Here is a 24,406-nt window from a genome sequence, read left to right on the forward strand (position 1 = left end):
AAAGAGGAGGAAGAAGGTTTCAGGGTGAAAGAGGAGGAGAAGGACATGACTGTCACAGTGAAAGAGGAGGAAGAAGGTTTCAGGGTGAAAGAGGATGTTTTAGTGAAGGAAGAAGAGAACATTTTTGGTGTGAAAGAGGAGGAAGAAGCTTTGAGAGTGAAAGATGAGGGGGAAGATGATGATGATGAAGAGGAGGGGGAGACTGAAGATCTGATTAACACCAGTGAGTACTGTCTTAAAATCAGGGGCACAAACTATGCAGTTGTTGAACTAATGTGTGGTTTTAAAGGGGCATTCTACTGAAGTTCTACACTTGAATATGTTGTTCAGTACTGTAGGAATTGTTGAAGCTATAAAGACTGGGGGTGCACCAACAAAAGGTTAACAACGGATCAAATGCTTCCCTCGTAGCCTGGTATTGGACTATAGGAGTCTAACGTTACTCCTTAGACCAAGGACCTAACATGTTCTGTTTGAAGGGGGAATTGGCAGCCAAGTACTCCCGTATTTATATAGATTCCAGTTGTAAATCGATTCCAGTTGTAAATCGATTCCAGTTGTGAATCGATTCCAGTTGTGAATCGATTCCAGTTGTGAATCGATTCCAGTTGTAAATCGATTCCAGTTGTAAATCGATTCCAGTTGTAAATCGATTCCACTTGCAGTACGGTTCTGGAAACCTGAATCTCTCTTCTTTCATATCACATAAAAAATTATTTAACAAATTCAAAATGACTGTACAGCAGTGGAGGCTGCTGATGGGAGGACGATGGCTGGAATGCAGTCAATTGAGCGGTATCAACCACATGGAAACCAGGTCTTTGATGTGTTTGATGCCGTTCCATTTGACTCCATTCCAGCCATTACTATGAGCCGTCCTCCCATCAGCAGCCTCCACTGGTGTACACTGTTTTAACACAGTTGCATACGACACTAAGAGTCCAATGACTCTTATGTGTAATGTAATGGAACTGAGTCATGATCAAATGACTCTTATGTGTAATGGAATGTTAACAATGGATCAAATTTTGTGTTTAGCAAAAAATGTTTGCGGGTGTTTCGAAATTCTTGCATTTAGGATATATTTTTCTGTTATGTTCAGCTCATAGTGTCTCCTGTTACTGTCCTCTCTTCCACTGACTGTTATGTTCAGCTCATAGTGTCTCCTGTTACTGTCCTCTATCCACTGACATAACTGTTATGTTCAGCTCATAGTGTCTCCTTGTACTGTCCTCTCTTCCACTGACTGTATGTTCAGCTCATAGTGTCTCCTGTACTGTCCTCTCTTTCACTGACTGTTATGTTCAGCTCATAGTGTCTCCTGTTACTGTCCTCTCTTCTACTGACTGTTATTGTTCAGCTCATAGTGTCTCCCTGTTACTGTCCTCTCTCCACTGACATACTGTTATGTTCAGCTCATAGTGTCTCCTGTTACTGTCTCTTCTTCACTGACTGTTATGTTCAGCTCATAGTGTCCTCTGTTCTGTCCTCCTTCCACTGACTGTTATGTTGTCAGCTCATGTGTCTCCTGTTACTGTCCTCTCTTCCACTGACTGTTATGTTCAGCTCATAGTGTCTCCTGTTACTGTTCTTCTTCCACTGACTGTTATGTTCAGCTCATAGTGTCTCCTGTTACTGTCCTCGTTTCCACTGACATACTGTTATGTTCAGCTCATAGTGTCTCCTGTTACTGTCCTCCTCTTCCACTGACTGTTATGTTCAGCTCATAGTGTCTCCTGTTACTGTCCTCTCTTCCACTGACTGTTTATGTTCAGCTCATAGTGTCTCCTGTTCCTGTCTCTCTTCACTGACATACTGTTATGTTCAGTCATAGTGTCTCCTGTTACTGTCCTCTCTTCCACTGACTGTTATGTTCAGCTCATAGTGTCTCCTGTTACTGTCCTCCTTCCACTGACTGTTATGTTCAGCTCATAGTGTCTCCTGTTACTGTCCTCTCTCCACTGACTGTTATGTTCAGCTCATAGTGTCTCCTGTTACTGTCCTCTCTCCACTGACTGTTATGTTCAGCTCATAGTGTCTCCTGTTACTGTCCTCTCTTCCACTGACTGTTATGTTCAGCTCATAGTGTCTCCTGTTACTGTCCTCTCTTCCCACTGACTGTTATGTTCAGCTCATAGTGCTCCTGTTACTGTCCTCCCTTCCACTGACTGTTATGTTCAGCTCATAGCTGTTTTCTTAGTCTTTCTGTTGTCTGGTGGTCAAAACAAGAGTGTTAAAACAGTCTTAGTCTAGACAACCTCTCTCTCTCCCTTTCTCGCTGTCTGCCCCTCCCCCTCTCTCCTTTCTCTCTGTTAACAGACGGAGTCTGGACCCTCTCCCCCTTTCTCTCTGTTAAAACAGACGGAGTCTGGACAACCTCTCCCTCCCTTTCTCTCTGTTAAAACAGTCTTAGTCTAGACAACCTCTCTCCTCTCTCTCCCTCTCCCTCTCCTCTCCCCTCTCCCTTTCTCGCTGTCTGCCCCTCCCCCTCTCTCTCTCCCTTTCTCTCTCTGCCTCTCCCTCCCTTTCTCTCTGTCTGCCTCTCTCTCTCCCTCTCTTCTCCTCCTCCTCTCTGTTAAAACAGTCTGAATCTAGACAACCCCTCCCTCTCTCTCCCTTTCTCTCTCTGCCTCTCCCTCCCTTTCTCTCTGTCTGCCCCTCCTTCTCTCCCTTTCTCTCTCTGCCTCTCCTTCCCTTTCTCTCTGTCTGCCCCTCCCCTCTCTCCTTTCTCTCTGTTAAGCAGTCTGAATCAAGACAACCCCTCCTCTCTCCTTTTTCTCTGTTAAAACAGTCTGAACAACCCTCCCTTTCTCTCTTCTGCTTCTTCTCTCTCTCTCCCTTTATCTCTGTTAAAACAGTCTGAGTCTGGACAACCCCTCCCTCTCTCTCCCTTTATCTCTGTCTGCCTCTCCCTCTCTCTCCCTTTCTCTCTGTCTGCCTTTCTCTCTCCTTTTCACTCTGTTAAAAGTCTGGACAACCCCTCCCTCTCTCTCTGTCTGCTCTCTCTCTCTTGGTACAGTGGTTTGTGAAAGTATTCACCCCCCTTGGCATTTTTCTAATTTTGTTGCCTTACAACCTGGAATTAAAATAGATTTTTGGGGGGTTTGTATAATTTGATTTACACAACATGCCTACCACTTTGAAGATGCAAAATATTTTTTCTTGTGAAACAAACAAGAAATAAGACAAAAAAGCTAAAAACTTGAGCGTGCATAACTATTCCACCCCCCAAAATCAAAATTCCACTTCCCCCCATGCTTCACTGTGCGGATGGTGTTCTCGGGGTGATGAGAGGTGTTGGGTTTGCGCCAGACATAGTGTTTCCTTGATGGCCAAAAAGCAAAATTTTTGTCTCATCTGACCAGAATACTTTCTTCCATATGTTTGAGGCGTCTCCCACATGCCTTTAGGCGAACACCAAACATGCTTGCTTATTTTTTTCTTTAAGCAATGTCTTTTTTCTGCCCACTCTTCCGTAAAGCCCAGCTCTGTGGAGTGTATGACTTAAAGTGGTCCTATGGACAGATATTCCAATCTCCGCTGTGAGGCTTTACAGCTCCTTCAGGGTTATCTTTGGTCTCTTTGTTGCCTCTCCTGATTAATTCCCTCCTTGCCTGGTCTGTGAGTTTTGGTGGGCGGCCCTCTCTTGGCAGGTTTGTTCTGGTGCCATATTCATTCCATTTTTAATAATGGATTTAATGGTGCTCCGTGGGATGTTAAAAGTTTCTGATATTTTTTTATAACCCAACCGTGATCTGTACTTCTCCACAACTTTGTCCCTGACCTGTTTGGAGAGCTCCTTGGTCTTCATGGTGCCGCTTGCTTGGTGGTGCCCCTTGCTGTAGACTCTGGGGCTTTTCAGAACAGGTATATATATATATACTGAGATCATGTGACACTTAGATTGCACACAGGTGAACTTTATCTAACTAATTATGTGACTTCTAAAGGTAGTTGGTTGCACCAAATCTTATTTAGTGGCTTCATAGCAAAGGGGGTGAATATATATGCACGCAACACTTTTCCGTTTTAGATTATTTTTATAATTTTTTGAAATATTTTTTTTTTTTCATTTCACTTCACCAATTTGAACTATTTTGTGTATGTCCATTACATAAAATCCAAATAAATATCCATTTAAATTACAGGTTGTAATGCAACAAAATAGGAAAAACGCCAAGGGGGGAGGTTTTATTCATGTCTCTGTTTACCCAAATACTCTGTTTGTCTTTGGCAGAAGAGAGACCAGACTCTCACTCTGATAGCAGGAAGAGTCCTTCGGGGGAACCAGATCCAGAGACGCCCAAACCAGCAAGACCACACCACTGCTCCCAGTGTGGAAAGAGTTTTACCCGGTTATGGGATCGGAAAATACATGAGAGAATACACTCTGGAGTGAAGCCTTACCACTGCTCAGACTGTGGAAAGAGATTTACCCAGCTAGGGCACCTGAAAGAACATAAGAGAACACACACTGGTGAGAAGCCCTACCAATGCTCCCAGTGCGGAAAGAGTTTTAACCAGTTAGGGGCCCTAAAAACGCATGAGAGAATACACACAGGAGAAAAGCCCTACCAATGCTCCCAATGTGAAAAGAGATTTACCCAGTTAGGTACCCTGAAAGAGCATGAATTAAAACACACAAAGACACAGGAGAAGACCTACCACTGCTCTCATTGTGGAAAGACATTTTCCCAGTCAGAGGACCTGAAATCACATGAGAGAATAGCGAGGCTGTGTTCCGACTTATGTTTTTGACCTGAGAATTTATGTCTTTGTTCATGCTAGACGCTGTTCATCACATTTGCCGCCTGCCGCCAGCCTAAAACCGCCTGCTTTTTTCCCTAGCCACCGTGCTTCTACACCTGCATTGCTTGCTGTTTGGGGTTTTAGGCTGGGTTTCTGTACAGCACTTTGAGATATCAGCTGATGTACGAAAGGCTATATAAATTATTTGATTTGATTTGATTTGCTGACTGATAATAGAAGAACGCTCGTGGACCTTGTTCCCGTTGGGACGTAGACAGTTTTCTGAAAGACAAATGAATGTCAGTCAAAAGTATTTTATAGTTCTTCCAGAGGAGGCGGTAACTGTCAGTGTACTTGACCTCTGATTCAGTCAATTCCCACTTCAGTCCAAGTGTGAAAGAAGGTGTGGTTGGTTGCATTTTACAAAGGCCCTGATCTATTTTCCGCTAATTGGTCTTATGACCAATCACATCAGATCTTTTTTTCAGAGCTGATCTAAGTGGTCAAAATAATCAAAATTAGTGGATTTTTTTTAATTTAGAATTCTGTGTAAACGCAGCCATTGAGTAAGATTCTGTTCATAAATAATTATATCCATAAACTTTCTGTACCTTCTTTGTGCAGTCATAAAACCTATTTCAATGTTCATGTAATTTCCTTGGGGTTCCATAGGTACAATATTTAACATGGTAATAACCTCATATTTATCATTGCTGGGGAGTATCTGAAATTCATTACACAGAACATAGTGAAAGGCATCACTACACAATCATTCATTTGTTACATTCGATATCCGAAATACTCTGTCACTCTGTGTGTCCTTTGGTAAAATATGATTTATCAGATTATTGGTTAATTAGCAGTCTGGTTGGTCCCTTGGGCTTGTAAGTAAGCACTTCACTGTAAGGTTTACACCTGTTGTATTCGGCGCATGTGACAAATACGATTTGATTTGAGTAATCCAGGACCTCTGCAACATCTCTTTGTTGTGCAAACGTTTAAGATTAACATTAAAAAAAGTGTATTTTGTTTTGACTGTGATACAAGTATAAACTCTGACCTTAATAACACAGAACACATGATCTCATGATCGCTCTCCCAAAGCGTCTTACTACAGTAAAGCTATCAATTCTTCCACGCTAGTGGGGACACTTCAGGCTGAAAAGTGAGTTTCACACATTCCCCATGTGAAAAAGAACTTGTCATGGAAATGTATAGAACATTTATTTGGTTGATTTATGATGAGAGAAAAAAATATATAGAATTATTTAGAGATGCGTATGGAAACTGTATGGAAATGCTTTTATGGTAACACCGATGGGCACCTGGTTTACATTTATAATAGCTGTAGACTTGTACTGAACCAGAATATAAATGCAACATGTAAAGTGTTGGTCCCATGTTTCATGAGCAGAAATAAAAGATCCCAGAATGTTCCATACGCACAAAAAGCTTATTTCTCTCACATTTTGTGCACAAATTTTGTTTATATCCTTGTTAGTGAGCATTTTTTCTTTGCCAAGATAATCCATCCACCTGACAAGTGTGTCATATCAAGAAGCTGATTAAACAGCATGATCATTACACAGGTGCACCTTGTGCTGGGGACAATACAGGGCCACTCTAACATGTGCAGTTTTGCAACACAACACAATGCCACAGATGTCTCAAGTTTTGAGGGAGCGTGCAATTGGCATGCGGACTGCAGGAATGTCCACCAGAGCTGTTGCCAGAGAATTTAATGTTCATTTCTCTACCATAAGCCGCCTCCAATGTTGTTTTAGAGAATTTGTCAGTACGTCCAACTGGCCAAACAACCGCAGACCATGTGCCAGCCCAGGACCTCCACATCCAACTTCGTCACCTGCGGGATTGTCTGAGACCGGCCACCTGGACAGCTGATGAAACTGAGGAGTATTTCTGTCTGTAATAAAGCACTTTTGTGGGGGAAAACTAATTCTGATTGGCTGGGCCTGGCACCACAGTGGGTGGGCCTATGCCTTCCCCTGCCCACCCATGGCTGCACCCCTGCCCATAGATTAGGCCCTAATAAATGTATTTCAACTGACTGAGTTCCTTATCTGAACTGTAACTAAGTAAAATAGTTGAAATTGTTGCATATTGCATTTATATTTTTGTACCGTATAGATAGACAGGGCATCATTGTATCTGTCTCATAAAGGCGTCTGTGAGAGCATATGGGCAGAGCCATTGAGTCCATCTCCATTTTGAATTAGTTGGTCTTCCACGTCTTCTATGAGTTGGTAAACAAACTGAAAGGGTACATACTGCCCCCTAGAGGGTTTGAACAGGTACACTGGCAGTAAGTAAGTATAATTCATTGGCTGATCCCTCTTGATGACCTGGATGGAATCATGTGATCCTTCCTTAACCAATAGGAAGTCCCATCCAGTTGACTACTTCAAAATGGTGAAAGTCCTCAATGACAATGGCGCTGCCCATGTTAAAACAGACTACAAGAATAGCTCATGCTAAAACAGACATTTTGGCCACTAGAGTCCTCTATCTATCTCTATGAGAATAGCCCATGCTAAAACAGACTTTTGGCCACTAGAGTCCTCTATCTATCTCTATGGGAATAGCCCATGTCTAAAAACGACTCTTTTGGCCACTAGAGTCCTCTATCTATTCTCTATCGAAGAATAGCATTGAGGGTTGTGGGTAAGATTGACACCGCAACACTAATTAGGAGCAACAACAGCCTCTCATCTTATCAATGGAAAAGTGTATGGAACTAAACCTGTATTTGGCGTTCCATGAAGTGTCTTAGAATTTAGGAAGCAACCTTTAGCCAATACTTTGAGTATAAACCCTTCAATGTTGTCAATGTTATTTTCAAAAATGTTAAAATGAAAAAACAGCTGAATAGAATTTGCATTTTGTTGATTCTAACATTCAAATCTCTTGAATTTGATTTTGCAAATGAATTTGATATGATATATGTGTGATTTGCAAAATGAATTGGATTATATATATATATATATATATATATATGTGGTGTGTGTTATATATATATTACCTTGAGAACTTTTGAATTTAAGTTGTTTCAATTGCTTAATTGTGGTCATCAAGCTAAAGGTGTATGAAAATGTGATGACTTTGCTATTTTTATCTGAGTTATAAAAAAAATGAATCTATAAGAAATTGCCTTAAAGTATATTTTAAATTATCACTCGTGAAAATTCTGAACTAATCATTCAACACAGTTTCCTTTGTATGTCTTTATTTTAAATATTATTTAATGAATACAATTCAAATAAACATTTCATCAACTGCGTAACCAACTCCAGTTAGCGGATGGTGATATCCGCCTTTAATGAGATGTCGCTAATGTGACGTATAATCTAGTGGACGGACGCTTCTTCAACAAACATGGCTACTGATTCAACCACCTCGGCAGCCTGCATAAAAGCGATACATTAAAGCGTTTTAGACGTTTCAGTTAGTTTAAAACACATTTATGTCGTATCTAGTTACCCTTAATTTCTATATTTATGTTTTTGTTAGCCATCTAGACGGGTGTTAAATTGCAGTAGCCTAGAAGCTAATGAATAATAGCTAGCTAACGTTACCTCGCTAACATCCTCGACCATGAGCTCACCAAAGCTACTCCCCACCTGCTAAAGAAGAGGAGAGCTGCTGGACGGAAGAAAGAAGCCCCCGTGAAAGAGGAGGAGGAAGAGGAGGCTGTTACAGTTAAACAAGAGGAAGAAGCTTTCATAGTAAAAGAAGGAGGTGGATGTTACTGTGGAGGAAGAGAAACAAGACGGTGCCGCTTTGGGAGTGAAAGAGGAGGAATTGACTGTCACAGTGAAAGAAGAAGATATTTTCAGAGTGAAAGAGGAGGAATTGACTGTCACAGTGAAAGAAGAAGATATTTCAGAGTGAAAGAGGAGGAATTGACTGTCACCAGTGAAAGAAGAAGATATTTTCAAAGTGAAAAGAGGATGCCGTCTTTGGAGTGAAGGAGGAGGGGAGATTACTGTCACATGGGAGGAGGAGGAGGAGGAGGAAGAAGAAGAGGAGATCGGAATATAAATTAACACCAGTTGAGTACCGTCTCAAAAACAGAAGTAAAGACTATGCAGCTGTTAAAGTATTGTTTTACTGAAGTTATATACTTGAATGTGTTTTCTGTACTGTGGAAATGTTACAGCTACACTGTCAGATAGGGAACACCATCAAACAGAGGACCGTTAACAATGCAGCCTATGACATTGATCAAAATACTGTAGTCCTCATCATCTATTATTATAGAGCTCTGCTCAGCCAAAGACATGATTATCTATTATTATAGAGCTCTGCTCAGCCTGTAAAACATGACATTATCTATTATTATAGAGCTCTGCTCAGCCTATAAACATGACATTGATCTATTATTATAGAGCTCTGCTCAGCCTATAAACATGCATTATCTATTATAGAAGCTCTGCTCAGCCAAACATGACATTATCTATTATTATAGAGCTCTGCTCAGCCTATAAACATGACATTATCTATATTATATAGAGCTCTGCTCAGCCTATAAACATGACATTCTATTATTATTATAGAGCCCTGCTCAGCCTATAAACATGACATTATCTATTATTATAGCTCTGCTTCAGCCTATAATCATGACATTATCTATTATTATAGAGCTCTGCTCAGCCTATGAACATGACATTATCTATTATTATAGAGCTCTGTAAGCCTAAAAACATGACATTATCTATTATTATAGAGCTCTGCTCAGCCTATAACATGACATTATCTATTATTATAGAGCTCTGCGCACTGTAAGACCATTTATCTATTATTATAGAGCTCTGCTCAGCCTAAACATGACATTATCTATTATTATAGAGCTCTGCTCAGCTAAAAACATGACATTATCTATTATTATAGAGCCTTGCTCAGCCTAAAGACATGACATTATCTATTATTATAGAGCTCTGCTCAGCCTAAAAACATGACATTATCTATATTATAGAGCTCTGTCACGCTGTAACCTTGACATTTTATATTATTATAGAGCTCTGCTCAGCCTAAAACATGACATTTCTTATTTATATAGAGCTCTGTTCAGCCTGTTAACCCTGACATTTTCTATTATTACAGAGCTCTGCTCAGCCTAAAAACATGACATTATCTATTTAAGAGCTTCTTTTAAGCCTAAAAACATGACATTTATCATTATTATAGAGCTCTGCTCAGCCTATAAAACATGGCATTTCTATTATTATAGAGCTCTGCTCAGCCAAACATGACATTATCTATTATTATAGAGCTCTGCTCTCAGCCTATAAACATGACATTATCTATTATTATAGAGCTCTGCTCAGCCTATAAACATGACATTATCTATTATTATAGAGCTCTGATCAGCCTATGAACATGACAATATCTTATTATAGAGCTCTGCTCAGCCTATAAACATACATATCTTATTATTATAGAGCTCTGCTCAGCTCCTAAAAAACATGACATTATCTATTTATAGAGCTCTTTCAGCCTGTAACCTTGACATTTTATATTATTATAGAGCCTCTCTGCTCAGCCTAAAAACATTGACATCTACTCTATATCTATAGAGCTCTGTTCAGCCTGTAACCTTGACATTTTCTATTATTATAGAGCTCTGCTCAGCCTAAAACATGACATTATCTATTATAGAGCTCTGCTCAGCCTATAAACATGACATTATCTATTATTATAGAGCTCTGCTCAGTCTATAAACATGACATTATCTACTATTATATAGCTCTGCTCAGCCCAAAACATGACATTATCTATTATTATAGTGCTCAGCCTTAAAACATGACATTATCTATTATTATAGAGCTCTGCTCAGCCTGTAACCATTACATTATCTATTTTTATAGAGCTCTGCTCAGCCATAAAACATGACATTATCTATTATTATAGAGCTCTGCTCAGCCTGTAAACAGTACATTATCTATTATTATAGAGCTCTGTTCAGCCTAAAAACATGACATTATCTATTATTATAGAGCTCTGTTCAGCCTGTAAACATGACATTATCTATTATTATAGAGCTCTGTTCAGCCTATAAACATGACATTATCTATTATTATAGAGCTCTGTTCAGCCTATAAACATGACATTATCTATTATTATAGAGCTCTGTTCAGCCTGTAAACATGACATTATCTATTATTATAGAGCTCTGTTCAGCCTAAAAACATGACATTATCTATTATTATAGAGCTCTGCTCAGCCTGTAACCATGACATTATCTATTAGAGCTCTGTTCAGCCTATGAACATGACATTCCATGAAAGCAGATTAGATTCGAAGTTCTACATTATTATTATTATTATTATAGCAGCCACCAAGTTTTTCTTTAAATGAGGATACATTTCTGGATTAAACCTCATAGGTAGACCGTTTTATCATGTGCTGGTTTCATTCTGGTCTCTGATTAGTAGTTAATGAAATACTATTTTTTGTCTTTAGCAGGAGCAAGACCAGACACTCACTCTGACAGCAGGAAGAGTCCTTTAGGGGAACCAGACCCAGAGACGTCCAAACCAGCGAGACGACACCACTGCTCCCAGTGTGGAAAGAGTTTTACTAAGTTACGGAATCTAAAAGAGCATGAGAGGACACACACAGGAGAAAAGCCGTTCCAATGTTCCCAGTGTGGAAAGAGTTTTACCGTGTTAACTAACCTGAAAAGGCATGAGAGAATACACACTGGAGAAAAGCCTTACCAATGTTCCCAATGTGAAAAGAGTTTTACTGTGTTAGTTAACCTGAAAAGACATGAGAGAACACACACAGGAGAAAAGCCTTACCAATGTTCTCAGTGTGGCAAGAGTTTTACCCAGTTAAGGTCCCTGAAAAGGCATGAGAGAGTACACTCTGGAGAGAAGCCTTATCACTGTTCCCATTGTCAAAGGAGTTTTAGGTCGTCTGCAAACATGAAGGAGCATGAGAGGACACACACAGGAGAAAAGCCTTTCCAATGCTCACATTGTGGAAAGAGTTTTACCCATCTAGTGAGCCTGAAAAGACATGAGAGAATGCACACAGGAGAAATGCCCTACCAATGCTCCCATTGTGGAAAGAGTTTTTCCCAATCAGCAAAACTGAAAAGACATAAGAGAATGCACACTGGAGAGAAGCCTTTCAAATGCTCCCATTGTGGAAAGAGTTTTACCCAATCAGGGGGCCTGAAAAAACACGAGATAAAGAAGAAGCTATGTTCTTTATGTTCTTGAGTGAGAATGTGTTTTTGTTAATGACAACTTCAATAAAAACCTAATAAAAATATCTTTGTATGTTTTTTTTTTTTTTTTTACAATTTCAATACTTGAATTGAATACAGAGTACCTCCGTTTTTATGTATACGTTCTCTGTGGATGGAGTGGAACTTAAAATATAGAGTCCTGGACAGAGTCTTCTCCATCAATAGCTGTGGATGGAGTGGAACATTAAATATAGAGTCCTGGACAGAGTCTTGTCCATCAGTAGCTGTGGATGGAGTGGAACATTAAATATAGAGTCCTGGACAGAGTCTTGTCCATCAGTCGCTGTGGATGGAGTTGGAACATTAAATATAGAGTCCTGGACAGAGTCTTGTCCATCAGTCGCTGTGGATCGGAGTGGACAGAGACACAGGTCCTTGATATGTTATCTGAGCTCCTCTTCAGCTGTGATGTAATAGTTTTATTATGTACATTAAACTAGACTTGGTTTCACAGTTACCTTTGTCGTAGTGATAAACTTTGCCTCAGGGTGGGTCGTTGACCAGCTCCATTATTGAAATAGTTAATCGATATCAAATAAAGATGGAACGTTTGAAGAAATTAATTAATTAAGAAATAAATGCTCTCGAACTTGATTAGAATTTCCACGACAACTGCTCGCGCCATGAAATCAATTTCATGAAGCTCCGACGAATAGTTATCGTGCTGATGGTTGCTTCCAGAGGCAGTTTGGAACTCGGTAGTGAGTGTTGCAACCGAGGACAGAGGATTTTTAAGGACTACGAGATTCAGCACTCTGCGGTCCCGTCTGTGAGCTTGTGTGTCCTACCACTTTCTTAGCTGAGCCGTTTTTGCTCCTTGACTTTTCACTTCACAATAAAGCACTTACAGTTGACCAGGGCAGCTCTAGCAGGGCAGAAATTTGACGAACTCACTTGTTGGAAAGGTGTCATCGTATGACGGTGTCACGTTGAAACTCACTGAGCTCTTCAGGAAGGCCATTCTGGAAGGGTTCAAGACAAACGCTGGGACTGTTCTGAAGTGGCCAGCAGTAGTCCAGATGTAAATCCCATTGAAACTTGTGGAGAGATTGAAAACAGCAGTTGGTAGAAGGCGCACTTAAAATCTGGAGAGACTGGAGCAGTTTGCACAAGAGGAGTGGGCCAAACTGCCAGTACAGAGGTGCAGGAGAGAGGAGGGGCCAAACTGCCAGTACAGAGGTACAGGAAGAGGAGTGGGCCAACCACCAGACGAGGTGCAGGGAGAGGAGTGGCCAAACTGCATACAGAGGTGCAGGAAGAGGAAGTGGGCAAATTGCAGTCACGAGGTGCAGGAAGAGGAGTGGGCCAAACAACAGATAAAGAGGTGCGGAAGAGGAGTGGGCCAAACTGCCAGTACAGAGGTGCAGGGAGAGGAGTGAGCCAAACTGCCAGTACAGAGGTACAGGAAGGGGATGGGACCAAACTGCCAGTACAGAGGTGCAGGAAGAGGAGGAGCCAAACTGCCAGTACAGAGGTACAGGAAGCTCATTGATGGTGAAAGGAAGCGCTTGATTGCAGTTAGGCTGTGCTACCAAATATTAAATCTACAGTGTCAATAATTTTGTCAAAATATCTGTTTATTTTCTGATTTAAATGAATATATAAAGTTCTGAATCAAAAACAAAGGTTCTGTGGAGACCAAATACTTTGGTCAATTTCAATTTATTTTGGGGGGGGGGAAATTGTATAGTAAATCTGTAGGAAAACATAGGATTGTTCCCACGTGGTCCCTTCCCTTCACACAGGACACACTTCTTCAGGCACAACTACACCCCTGAAGGGAAGACAGCAGTCACACAGCATGGTGTTAAATCACCACTACACCCCTGCATAGGCCACTGGATTAGGGTATCCTGAGTATCCTGCCTTGGCAGTTAAGACACTGATGCCCTTTGCAACCACTATGTGAGAGTGTTTCTCGGCCCTCACTAGCATGAAAACTAAATACAGGCACAGACTGTGTGTGCAGGGAAACTTACATCCGTTTTACCAAATTTCTATCAGCATGTTAAATGTGCAACTAGAGGGAAAAAGAACTCTGGACTACCTWTACTCCACACACAGAGACGCATACAAAGCTTTCCCTCGCCCTCCATTTGGCAAATCTGACCATAATTCTATCCTSCTGATTCCTGCTTACAAGCAAAAATTAAAGCAGGAAGCACCAGTGACTAGATCAATAAGAAAGTGGTCAGATGAAGCAGATGCTAAACTACAGGACTGTTTTGCTAGCACAGACTGGAATATGTTCCGGGAATCATCTGATGGCATTGAGGAGTACACCACCAGTCATTGGCTTCATCAATAAGTGCATCGATGACGTCGTCCCCACAGTGACCGTACGTACATACCCCAACCAGAAGCCATGGATTACAGGCAGCATCCGCACTGAGCTAAAGGCTAGAGCTGCCGCTTTCAAGGAGCGGGACTCTAACCTGGAAGCTTATAAGAAATCCCGCTATGCCCTCCGACGAACCATCAAACAGGCAAAGCGTCAATACAGGATTAAGATCGAATCGTACTACACTGGCTCTGATGCTCGTCGGATGTGGCAGGGCAAACTATTACAGACTACAACTAACTACTATTACATACGGCCGCAACAGATCCCTTCTTTGGACACTCCTTCCGTGGCTTCCAACTGCTCTTAAACGCTAGTAATGTCTGAGTAGTTCTATCTGATGTCATAATACACCCCTCTGATAATCAAGTGATATTTGGGATGTCTGAGTAGTTCTATCTGATGTCATAATACACCCCTCTGATAGTGGTACATTAGTTTCAATGCCATACAACTCTCCTTCCGTGGTSTCCAACTGCTCTTAAATACAAGTAAAACTAAATGCATACCCTTCAACCGATCACTCCCCGCACCCGCCCGCCGGACTAGCATCACTACTCTGGACAGTTGTGACTTAGAATATGTGGACAACTACAAATACCTAGGTGTCTGGTTAGACTGTAAACTCTCCTTCCTCATATTAAGCATCTCCAATCCAAAATTAAATCTATTTCGCAACAAAGCCTCCTTACTCAATCTGCTGCCAAACATACCCTGGTAAAACTGACTAGCCTACCGATCCTCGACTTCGGCGATTGTCATTTACAAAATAGCCTCCAACACTCTAGTCAGCAAACTGGATGCAGTCTATCACAGTGCCATCCGTTTTGTCACCAAAGCCCCATATACCACCCACCATTGCGACCTGTATGCTCTCGTCGGCTGGCCCTCGCTACATATTCGTCGCCAGACCCACTGGCTCCAGGTCATCTCTAAGTCTTTGCTAGGTAAAGCTCTGCCTTATCTCATTTCACTGGTCACCATAACAACACCCACCCGTAGCACGCGCTCCAGCAGGTATATCTCACTGGTCACCATAGCAACACCCACCCGTAGCACGCGCTCCAGCAGGTATATCTCACTGGTCATCCCCAAGCCAACACCTACTTGGCCACCTTTCTTCCAGTTCTCTGCTGCCAATGACTGAAACGAATTGCAAAAATCGCTGAAGTTGGAGACTTATATCTCCCTCACTAACTTTAAGCATCAGCTATCTGAGCAGCTCACCGATCGTGCAGCTGTACACACCCCATCTGTAAATAGCCCATCCAATGTACCTACCTTATCCCCATATGTTTTTATTTACTTATTTTGCTCTTTTGCACACCAGTATCTCTACTTGCACATCATCATCTGCACATCTATCACTCCAGTGTTAATTTGTTAAATTGTAATTACTTTGCTACTATGGCCTATTTATTGCCTTACCTCCTTACTCCATTTGCACACACTGTATATAGATTTTTCTGTTGTGTTATTCACTGTACGTTTGTTTATGTGTAACTCTGTGTTGTTGTTTTTTTGTTGCACTGCTTTGCTTATCTCCAGGTCGCAGTTGTAAATGAGAACTTGTTCTCAACTGGCCTACCTGGTTAAATAAAGGTGAAATAAAAATGTATTAAAAAATCCACAGATGATGCAATCTCTATTGCACTCCACACATGCCCTTTCCCACCTGGACTAAAGGAACACCTATGTGAAAATGCTATTCATTGACTACTTGCTGTCCCAGTCCACCTGGCCGTGCTGCTGCTCCAGTTTCAACTGTTCTGCCTGCGGCTATGGAACCCTGACCTGTTCACTGGACATGCTACCTGTCCCAGACCTGCTGTTTTCAACTCTCTAGAGACAGCAGGAGCGGTAGAGATACTCTGAATGATCGGCTATGAAAAGCCAACTGACATTTACTCCTGAGGTGCTGACTTGCTGCACTCTCGACAACTACTGTGATTATTATTATTTGACCATGCTGGTCATTTATGAACATTTGAACATCTTGGCCATGTTCTGTTATAATCTCCACCCGGCACAGCCAGAAGAGGACTGGCCACCCCTCATAGCCTGGTTCCTCTCTAGGTTTCTTCCTAGGTTTTGGCCTTTCTGGGGAGTTTTTCCTAGCCACCGTGCTTCTACACCTGCATTGCTTGCTGTTTGGGTTTTTTAGGCTGGGTTTCTGTACAGCACTTTGAGATATCAGCTGATGTACGAAGGGCTATATAAATACATTTGATTTGATTTGATTTGACGACTACAGCTTAGCGTTCCACACCATAGTGCCATCAAAGCTCATCAATAAGCTAAGGACCCTGGGACTAAACACCTCCCTCTGCAACTGGATCCTGGACTTCCTGACGGGCCGCCCCCAGGTGGTAAGGGTAGGTAACAACACATCCGCTACGCTGATCCTCAACACAGAAGCCCCTCAGGGGTGCGTGCTCAGTCCCCTCCTGTACTCCCTGTTCACTCATGACTGCACGGCCAGGCACGACTCCAACACCATCATTCAATTTGCCGATGACACAACAGTGGTAGGCCTGATCACCGACAACGACGAGACAGCCTATAGGGAGGGGGTCAGAGACCTGGCCATGTGGTGCCAGGACAACAACCTCTCCCTCAAAGTGATCAAGACAAAGGAGATGATTGTGGACTACAGGAAAAAGAGGACAGAGCACGCCCCCATTCTCATCGACGGGGCTGCAGTGGAGCAGGTTGAGAGCTTCAAGTTCCTTGGTGTCCACATCACCAACAAACTAACATGGTCCAAGCACACCAAGACAGTCGTGAAGAGGGCACGACAAAACCTATTCCCCCTCAGGAGACTGAAAATATTTGGCATGGGTCCTCAGATTCTCAAAAAGTTCTACAGCTGCAAGGCACTACAGAGGGTAGTGTGAACGGCCCAGTACATGCTGGGGCCAAGCTTCCTGCCATCCAGGACCTCTATACCAGGCGATGTCAGAGAAAGGCCCTAAAAATGGTCAAAGACTCCAGCCACCCTAGTCATAGACTGTTCTCTCTGCTACGGCACGGCAAGCGGTACCGGAGTGCCAAGTCTAGGTCCAAGAGGCTTCTAAACAGCTTCTACCCCCAAGCCATAAGACTCCTGAATATCTAGTCAAATGGCTACCCAGACTATTTGCATTGCGCCCCCCCCCTCCCCCTCTTTACACCGTTGCTACTCTCTGTTGTCATCTATGCATAGTCACTTTAATAACTCTACCTACATGTACATACTACCTCAACTAACCGGTGCCACCGCACACTGACTCTGTACCGGCACCCCCTGTATATGGTCTCACTATTGTTATTTTACTGCTACTTTTTAATTACTTGTTAATTTATCTCTTATTCTTATCAATATTTTTTTTTAAACTGAATTGTCGGTTAGGGGCTCGTAAGTAAGAATTTCACTGTGAGGTCTACACCTATTTGTATTTGGRGCATGTGACTAATAACATTTGATTTTAAATGATTTAAGACTGAGACTCTCTCCAATACAACCCAACATTGCAGAGTTATGTGCGTCCTTTCAAGCACACCCTTCTAATTAACCTGTGGTGAGTTATTCACTATTTTAGATGAACAAATAAGGTTTTATATGTAAGATGGTTAAATAAAGAGCTAAATTATTGATTATTATTATATTATTATTTGTGCCCTGGTCCTGCTCTTTGTCACTTCCCACGAGCCGGGTTGAAATAAAAACTCACACTCACTCTTATGTTTAATAAATGTATCATAGAGTGGCTTACAATGATGGTAAAATACAACATTTGATAGTGCGCTGACCCTGGTGCTGGAGGGGGTACGCAGCTGGAGGTGGAATGTTTGAAAGGGTACGGGACTATAAAAAGTTTGGGATCCACAGGCCTAGCCAATGGCTGACTTAGCTAGCTAGATTTATCTCCCCAGAGACCACCAAAGAAAAATCCTGATTGGATATTTTTTCTCTTCAGTGTTAACCATTTCCTTTCTAACAAAAAACGGAAGAATCAGAACATCATTGAAAATAATAATATAATTATTATTTTTAATTGTATTTTATAAATCCTTAGCCTTTCTCTGAAAGCGGAAAAGTCCCTCATTGTTCGCCACTGTGTTTCGGTTAGTAATAATTTGTAGAGCGGCTCTATTTGCCTTTTTTTTCAACATTCTGAACATCGAAAGAATTCACGTTCTTCTGAAATATGAACACAGAAACACTGGACATTTTGAACTCTTTATTATGGTGGCGATTTTACAAAATTACAATCATGGTCCTGAATTGGACTCACATTTTTCTGGTCTCGACTCGGTCTCGGATCACTCGCCCCCCTCCCAGTCTCGGTCTTGACTCTGTCTCGCCCCCCCTCCGGCCTTGGTCTTGAGTCGGTCTCGAACTCAACACTGATTAGTCTTTTAATGACAGATAGTACAAAATATATCCACAATTGTGCACATTTTACATAATTTTCGCCCAAATTATTAATTTTCAAAGTAAACAGGATGGGACTCTTATCCTAAAGGAATCCAAAAATCTGTGACCCGGACGTACTTAGGTTTTCTTGCCTGCCTCACAGCGGTCAACAAAGCTATTCTTTCAACCACCTCAGTAGCTTGCTAGCCAACATTAAACCGAAACATTGACGGTTTTAGGCCATTTTTGTGAACATAAGCTAATCTTAGTGTTTTAAACACACGTCTGTTTACCTTATCTACTGGTTAAGTTTAACCCAATTTGCTTAATACATTTGCAAACCTGTTAAGATTGATACTGAGCCTAGCACTAAGATAGTCGCTAATGCTAACTAGCTAGCTAATATCCCCGACCATGAGCTCATTAAATTACTCCCCCCGTGCTAAAGAAGAGGTGGTCTGTTGCACGGAGACCGAAGCTCTGGGGCTGAACATTGTCGTGAAAGAAGAAGATGAGGGTGTTACAATGAAAGGAGAGAAAGAACCTTTCATAATTAAAAAGGAGGAAGACGAGGAGGGTGTTACAGTGAAAGAAGAAGAGAACGTTACAGTGAAAGAAGAGAAAGAACATTTTGGACCAGAAGAGGGGATAGAGGCTGTCATAGTGGAAGAGGATGAGGTAGAAGCTTTCAGAATCAAAAATGAGGAAGAGGAAGATATCACATTGAAAGAAGAGGAGAAGGATGTTACAGTGAAAGAAGAGAAAGAACCCTTTGGAATGAAAGAGGAAGAGGGGATAGAGGCTGTCACAGTGGAAGAAGAGGAGTTAGAAGCTTGCCGAATCAAAAAGGAGGAAGAGGAAGATATCACATTGAAAGAAGAGGAGGAGGATGTTACAGTGAAAGAAGAGAAAGAACCTTTTGGAGTGAAGGAGGAAGAGGAGGCTATCTCAATAAAAGAGGAGGAGGAAGACGTTTTAGGAGTGAAAGAGGATGATGAGGAGGAAGAAGGAGAGGAGGAGGAGGAGGAGGAGGAGGAGGAGGAGGAGGAGACAGAAGATCAGATTAACACCAGTGAGTATTGTCTTAAAAACAGGGGCACGAACTCTGCAGTTGTTAAACTGTGTTGTTTTTTAAGGGGCATTCTATTGACGTTCTACACATGAATGTTGTTCTTTACTGAAGGATTCTGCGATTGGTCCTTTTTTWAAACTTTTAAATTAGTGATATATAGGCCTAGCCATTCTTTCTTGGGGATTATAAACTGGGTGGTTGGAGCCCTGAATGCTGATTTGCTGAAAGCCGTGGTATACCACGGGTATGACAAAACATACATTTTACTGCTCTAATTACGTTAGTAACCAGTTTATAATGGCAACAAGGCACCTCGGGGGTTTGTGGTACATGGCCATACACCATGGCTAAGGGCTGTATCCAGGCACTCCGCGTTGCGTCGTGCTTAAGAACAGCCCATAGCCGTGGTATATTGGCCATACACCACACCCCCTCAGAACCCAAAATATAGGTTAAGTGTACATTAGGCCCACACAAATCTAAATGTAGACATTTCTAACGTATACAGCCCTAATGTTCCTAAAAGAAAGTGGAGCTAAAATTTAAGATGAATCATTCATGTTTAGTTTTATAAATAAAATATGTGAAATGTCCAGACTGGGCTTAATAGGTACAGAATGTACCCATTAAATAATACATTTTAAATAATTCCCAATTGTTAAAAACAGACATTTTGGTTTGTGATCTTGAATGATAATCACCACCCCTGAAGTTATTGAAATAATTTATTTATTACTATTCATCATGGAAGTAGCACTCATAACAAGGGGTGTCCAATCATATCCGCAGAGATCAATTTGAGACCAGGCTTTTGTTCTTGCCAACCAGTACACACGCGATTCAACTTATAAACCAATCATAGACTTCAATCAAGACTTGATTAGTTGATACTGATTGGTTAGAACAAAAATCTGCAACCGTACCGGCCCTCTGTGGATAAGAACCACCGGCCCTCTGTGGATAAGGACCACCGGCCCTCTGTGGATAAGGACCACCGGCCCTCTGTGGCATAAGAACCACCGGCCCTCTGTGGATAAGAACCACCACACCGGCCCTCTTGTGGATAAGAACCACCACACCGGCCCTCTGTGGATAAGAACCACGGCCCTCTGTGGATAAGAACCACCGGCCCTCTGTGGATAAAGACCACCGGCCCTCTGTGGATAAGGACCACCGGCCCTCTGTGGATAAGGACCACCGGCCCTCTGTGGATAAGAACCACCGGCCCTCTGTGGATAAGAACCACCGCCCTCTGTGGATAAGAACCACCGGCCCTCTGTGGATAAGAACCACCACACCGGCCCTCATGTGGATAAGAACCACCGGCCCTCTGTGGATAAGAACCACCGGCCCTCTGTGGATAAGAACCACCACACCGGCCCTCTGTGGATAAGAACATCTCATTTCAGAGAGCTCTGGAAGTTGTTCCACATGAAGGGTAGGACGTTTCTACATGAGTGCTTTGTAGATAAACACAAGAAAATGCTGCACTCTCCTGACATACAAAGAGGCCCAGCCCACTTTTTAACACGAAACACAATGGTGAGTTCTAGAACCATCAGCCGTAATAAACCTAAGGGCCCAATGGTGAGTTCTAGAACCATCAGCAGTAATAAAGGGCCTGTCATGCCAAATAATGTCCCCCTCTACGTCACAGTGGGATTCGATAAACTATTAGCGTCCGTTGCTATATCAATGGTGTGATGACCTAAAGATTAGAATTTTGGAGATCATTACAGCCTAAATTACGTTATTTTCATCATCGCTATGCAAACAAGGCTGATTTCCGCTACAATTTTGCTGATTTAAACAAGTTTAGTTTAGCTAATAAAATGAAAACATTAATTCAAACAATTTTTTGGTACGTTGTTAACATTTCAACATGAAATCCATGTCTTAAACGTTGCTCCGTTTTGTAAATAGCAAAGAAACCGTGTACTCCGGTTGACACATTAAAGTGACTTACCTTACAGACCAGGAAGTCAGCTAATTTCCACTCCATTCATATGCAAATCCATTTCATTCATACACGGGCTTGTCTGGCTGTCATGTTTTTATTTTAACCTGCTCTTCCCTTATCTACACTGAAGTAATATCATTTCACTAGTCCTCTAWTATGATAGAAARAAAWTTGATCTCGCATAGCTCATATATGTATCTATTGTAGGTCCCAGGATAAAGCATAGCTCATATATGTATCTATTGTAGGTCCCAGGATAAAGCATAGCTCATATATGGTATCTATTGTAGGTCCCAGGATAAAGCATAGCTCATATATAATCACACATGGAAAAGACTACAGTATAATGTAATGAGTGTGTGATACAATTGCATGTTTACCTCAGTCAACAGCTGCGGCTCCCGTCGTTACATCGGCCTGGAAGCTGCTGTTGTGTTCAGAGAGAATTACCTTCGGTTGTTTCTCTCACCCTTCCTGGTACCAAGGGACTTGCCCATGGCAGTCTCAGGGTCTGGTGGTCCATTCACCAAGTCCTGGAAGAGGGGTAGGAAAGGATATATCTATTGACAATGTAAGATATTGAAATATGGTCTGATTTGTACCATGATTTAAAAAAAAAATGTTATGAATAAACCAACCATTGTGACAGAATATATCCTATAACATCCACGCATTCATAGACCTCGGTTCACTCAAGATGACCTCAGGAGACCCGTGGGTGTTGAAGATGTCCACCATCTCCTGGAGGTGGCCTCGCCAGTCTCGCCTCGATGGGTTCATACAAAACACATCTATTTTGGTTCCAAGCAGCTTTTTAATGGGTTACAGAAGGAATTAGAGTTCAGCACATACTCTTCTGTAATCACACACACAACAACACACCACACACACACACACACACACACAACAACACACACACACACACACACACACACACACACACACACACACAACACACTTCTATATATTGAAACTCTGCTGTGGTCAAATAAGAACCATTACAAAAAACTTATCAGAAGCAACATTTGAATTGTGTACACTTACCGATCATGTGCCGTGGTGAAACACTTTGATGAGCTTCAACTCCGGCACCACAGCTTCCCCCTCTCAAACTTCTGGCAGGCTAGACAGGGTACTGACCTTTTTAAGCAAAAAAAAGTGACAATTGAAACATTTGTGCTCTCTGATATGACATGCATTGAAATCATAATATTTCAGATATATAGAATGTGATCGATAAAACAAAAGGTTATTTTCACTTGCTCAGCTGTCCACTCTCCTTTGGTAATTCCCCGTCAGAAGGAAGCGTAGGTTGATTTTGGCATTCATGCGCTTCACTCCGAAATTACCAGCATGCATCTCGGTCAGCACGGCCTACTCCTCCTCCTTAGTAAAAATCACCCTCCTGTGTGGCTGGCCGATCCTTTCCCTGGTAGGTAGATGTGATTGCCTAACAAGTTGGAGAGAGAGAGGTCGTTGAAATACTCAAGTCTAAGTATATTGCACTGCTGTCTTTCTTCCCCCTCTCTGTCTTCCACTCTCTTCTCACTTTCATCTGTCTTTCATTTAAACTCAGTTTAAACTCAATCTCTGATCTGGTTCCAGATCAGGGTGGGGTGGTGGTATTAGCTTCGCTAACGTTAGTTAGTCCTCCTGCACATCTACAGGGGTGGTGGTATTGCTTCGCTAACATTAGTTAGCTCCTCTTGCATTACAGGGTTGGTGGTATTAGCTTTGCTAACGTTAGCAAGCTATACCACCACCCCTGTAGATGTGGCAGGAGGGGCTAACTAACGTTAGCTGAAGCTAATACCATTGCGGATCCAGGCACAATGGACCTGGTAATTCAAAAGATGACTGATAACATTACTAAAGTGATCGATATCGTGATAGGAACGGTCTGGAAGCAATAGCAGCCATTCAGCCGAACTACAGGAAGTTGTCAAGCGTGTTGACGAGGCGGAAGAGTTGCTACTTGTGGAAACTTCAACTACATCAATGGACACTAAGATAAAGGCACTTGAGAAACAGGTGCGCAAAATGGCCCGCGCACATTGATGACTTCTTGGTAACTGAGGACACAGATGCCAATATCCGTGTGGTGGGACTCCCGGAAAATACTGAAGGGACACATTCGGTTAAATTCTTTTGAGGAATGGATTCCTGGCTACCTACAATGGATATAAGGCTGGACGTGTGAAGCTGGATAGAGCCCATCGCTCTGAAACATCGATACCCCGGTCCCAACCAGCGCCCACGACCAGTGGTTAGAAAGTTCCACACTTCACCGACAAGCAGCGCATCATGGACGCGGCTATATGCATCGGTTCTGACGATATTCAACGCCAAGGTCCAAGGGTCTCATTCTTCAATGATTACTCCGCAGCGGTTGTACGAAGACGCAAGGCACGTTGAAGGATTATGGTCAACGGAACGCCTAAGAAGCTTAACTAGGTCATGAAGCAGTGATGTGAGTTCTCAAGTGGGTCATGAAAGCAGTGATGTGAGTCTCAAGTGGGTCATGAAGCAGTGATGTGAGTTCAAGTGGTTATGAGAGCAGTGATGTGAGTTCTTCAGTGGGTCATGAAGCAGTGATGTGAGTTCAAGTG

The 24,406-nt window shown here is 42.1% G+C and overlaps 2 protein-coding genes across 2 annotated transcripts in view; both read left to right on the plus strand.

Moving 5' to 3' along the window:
* Positions 1-6: 6 nt before the first annotated feature.
* LOC112075725 (zinc finger protein 79-like) lies at positions 7-12,048 on the plus strand. The gene is made up of 2 exons (XM_070441041.1): positions 7-223; positions 11,233-12,048. Exons 1-2 carry the CDS (start codon positions 46-48, stop codon positions 11,994-11,996), a joined length of 942 nt encoding a protein of 313 aa, XP_070297142.1. The 5' UTR covers positions 7-45; the 3' UTR covers positions 11,997-12,048.
* Positions 12,049-18,913: 6,865 nt separating this feature from the next.
* The window catches only part of LOC139022513 (zinc finger and SCAN domain-containing protein 31-like), an 18,236-nt gene continuing 12,743 nt past the window's right edge, over positions 18,914-24,406 (plus strand). Inside the window, exon 1 of the mRNA XM_070441040.1 lies at positions 18,914-19,837. Coding sequence (XP_070297141.1) covers positions 19,180-19,837 — 658 coding nt within the window. The 5' untranslated portion in view covers positions 18,914-19,179. The remainder of the gene's footprint in view (positions 19,838-24,406) is intronic.

The sequence above is a fragment of the Salvelinus sp. IW2-2015 genome, unplaced genomic scaffold (assembly GCF_002910315.2).
Source record: "Salvelinus sp. IW2-2015 unplaced genomic scaffold, ASM291031v2 Un_scaffold3359, whole genome shotgun sequence".
Lineage (NCBI taxonomy): Eukaryota > Metazoa > Chordata > Actinopteri > Salmoniformes > Salmonidae > Salvelinus > Salvelinus sp. IW2-2015.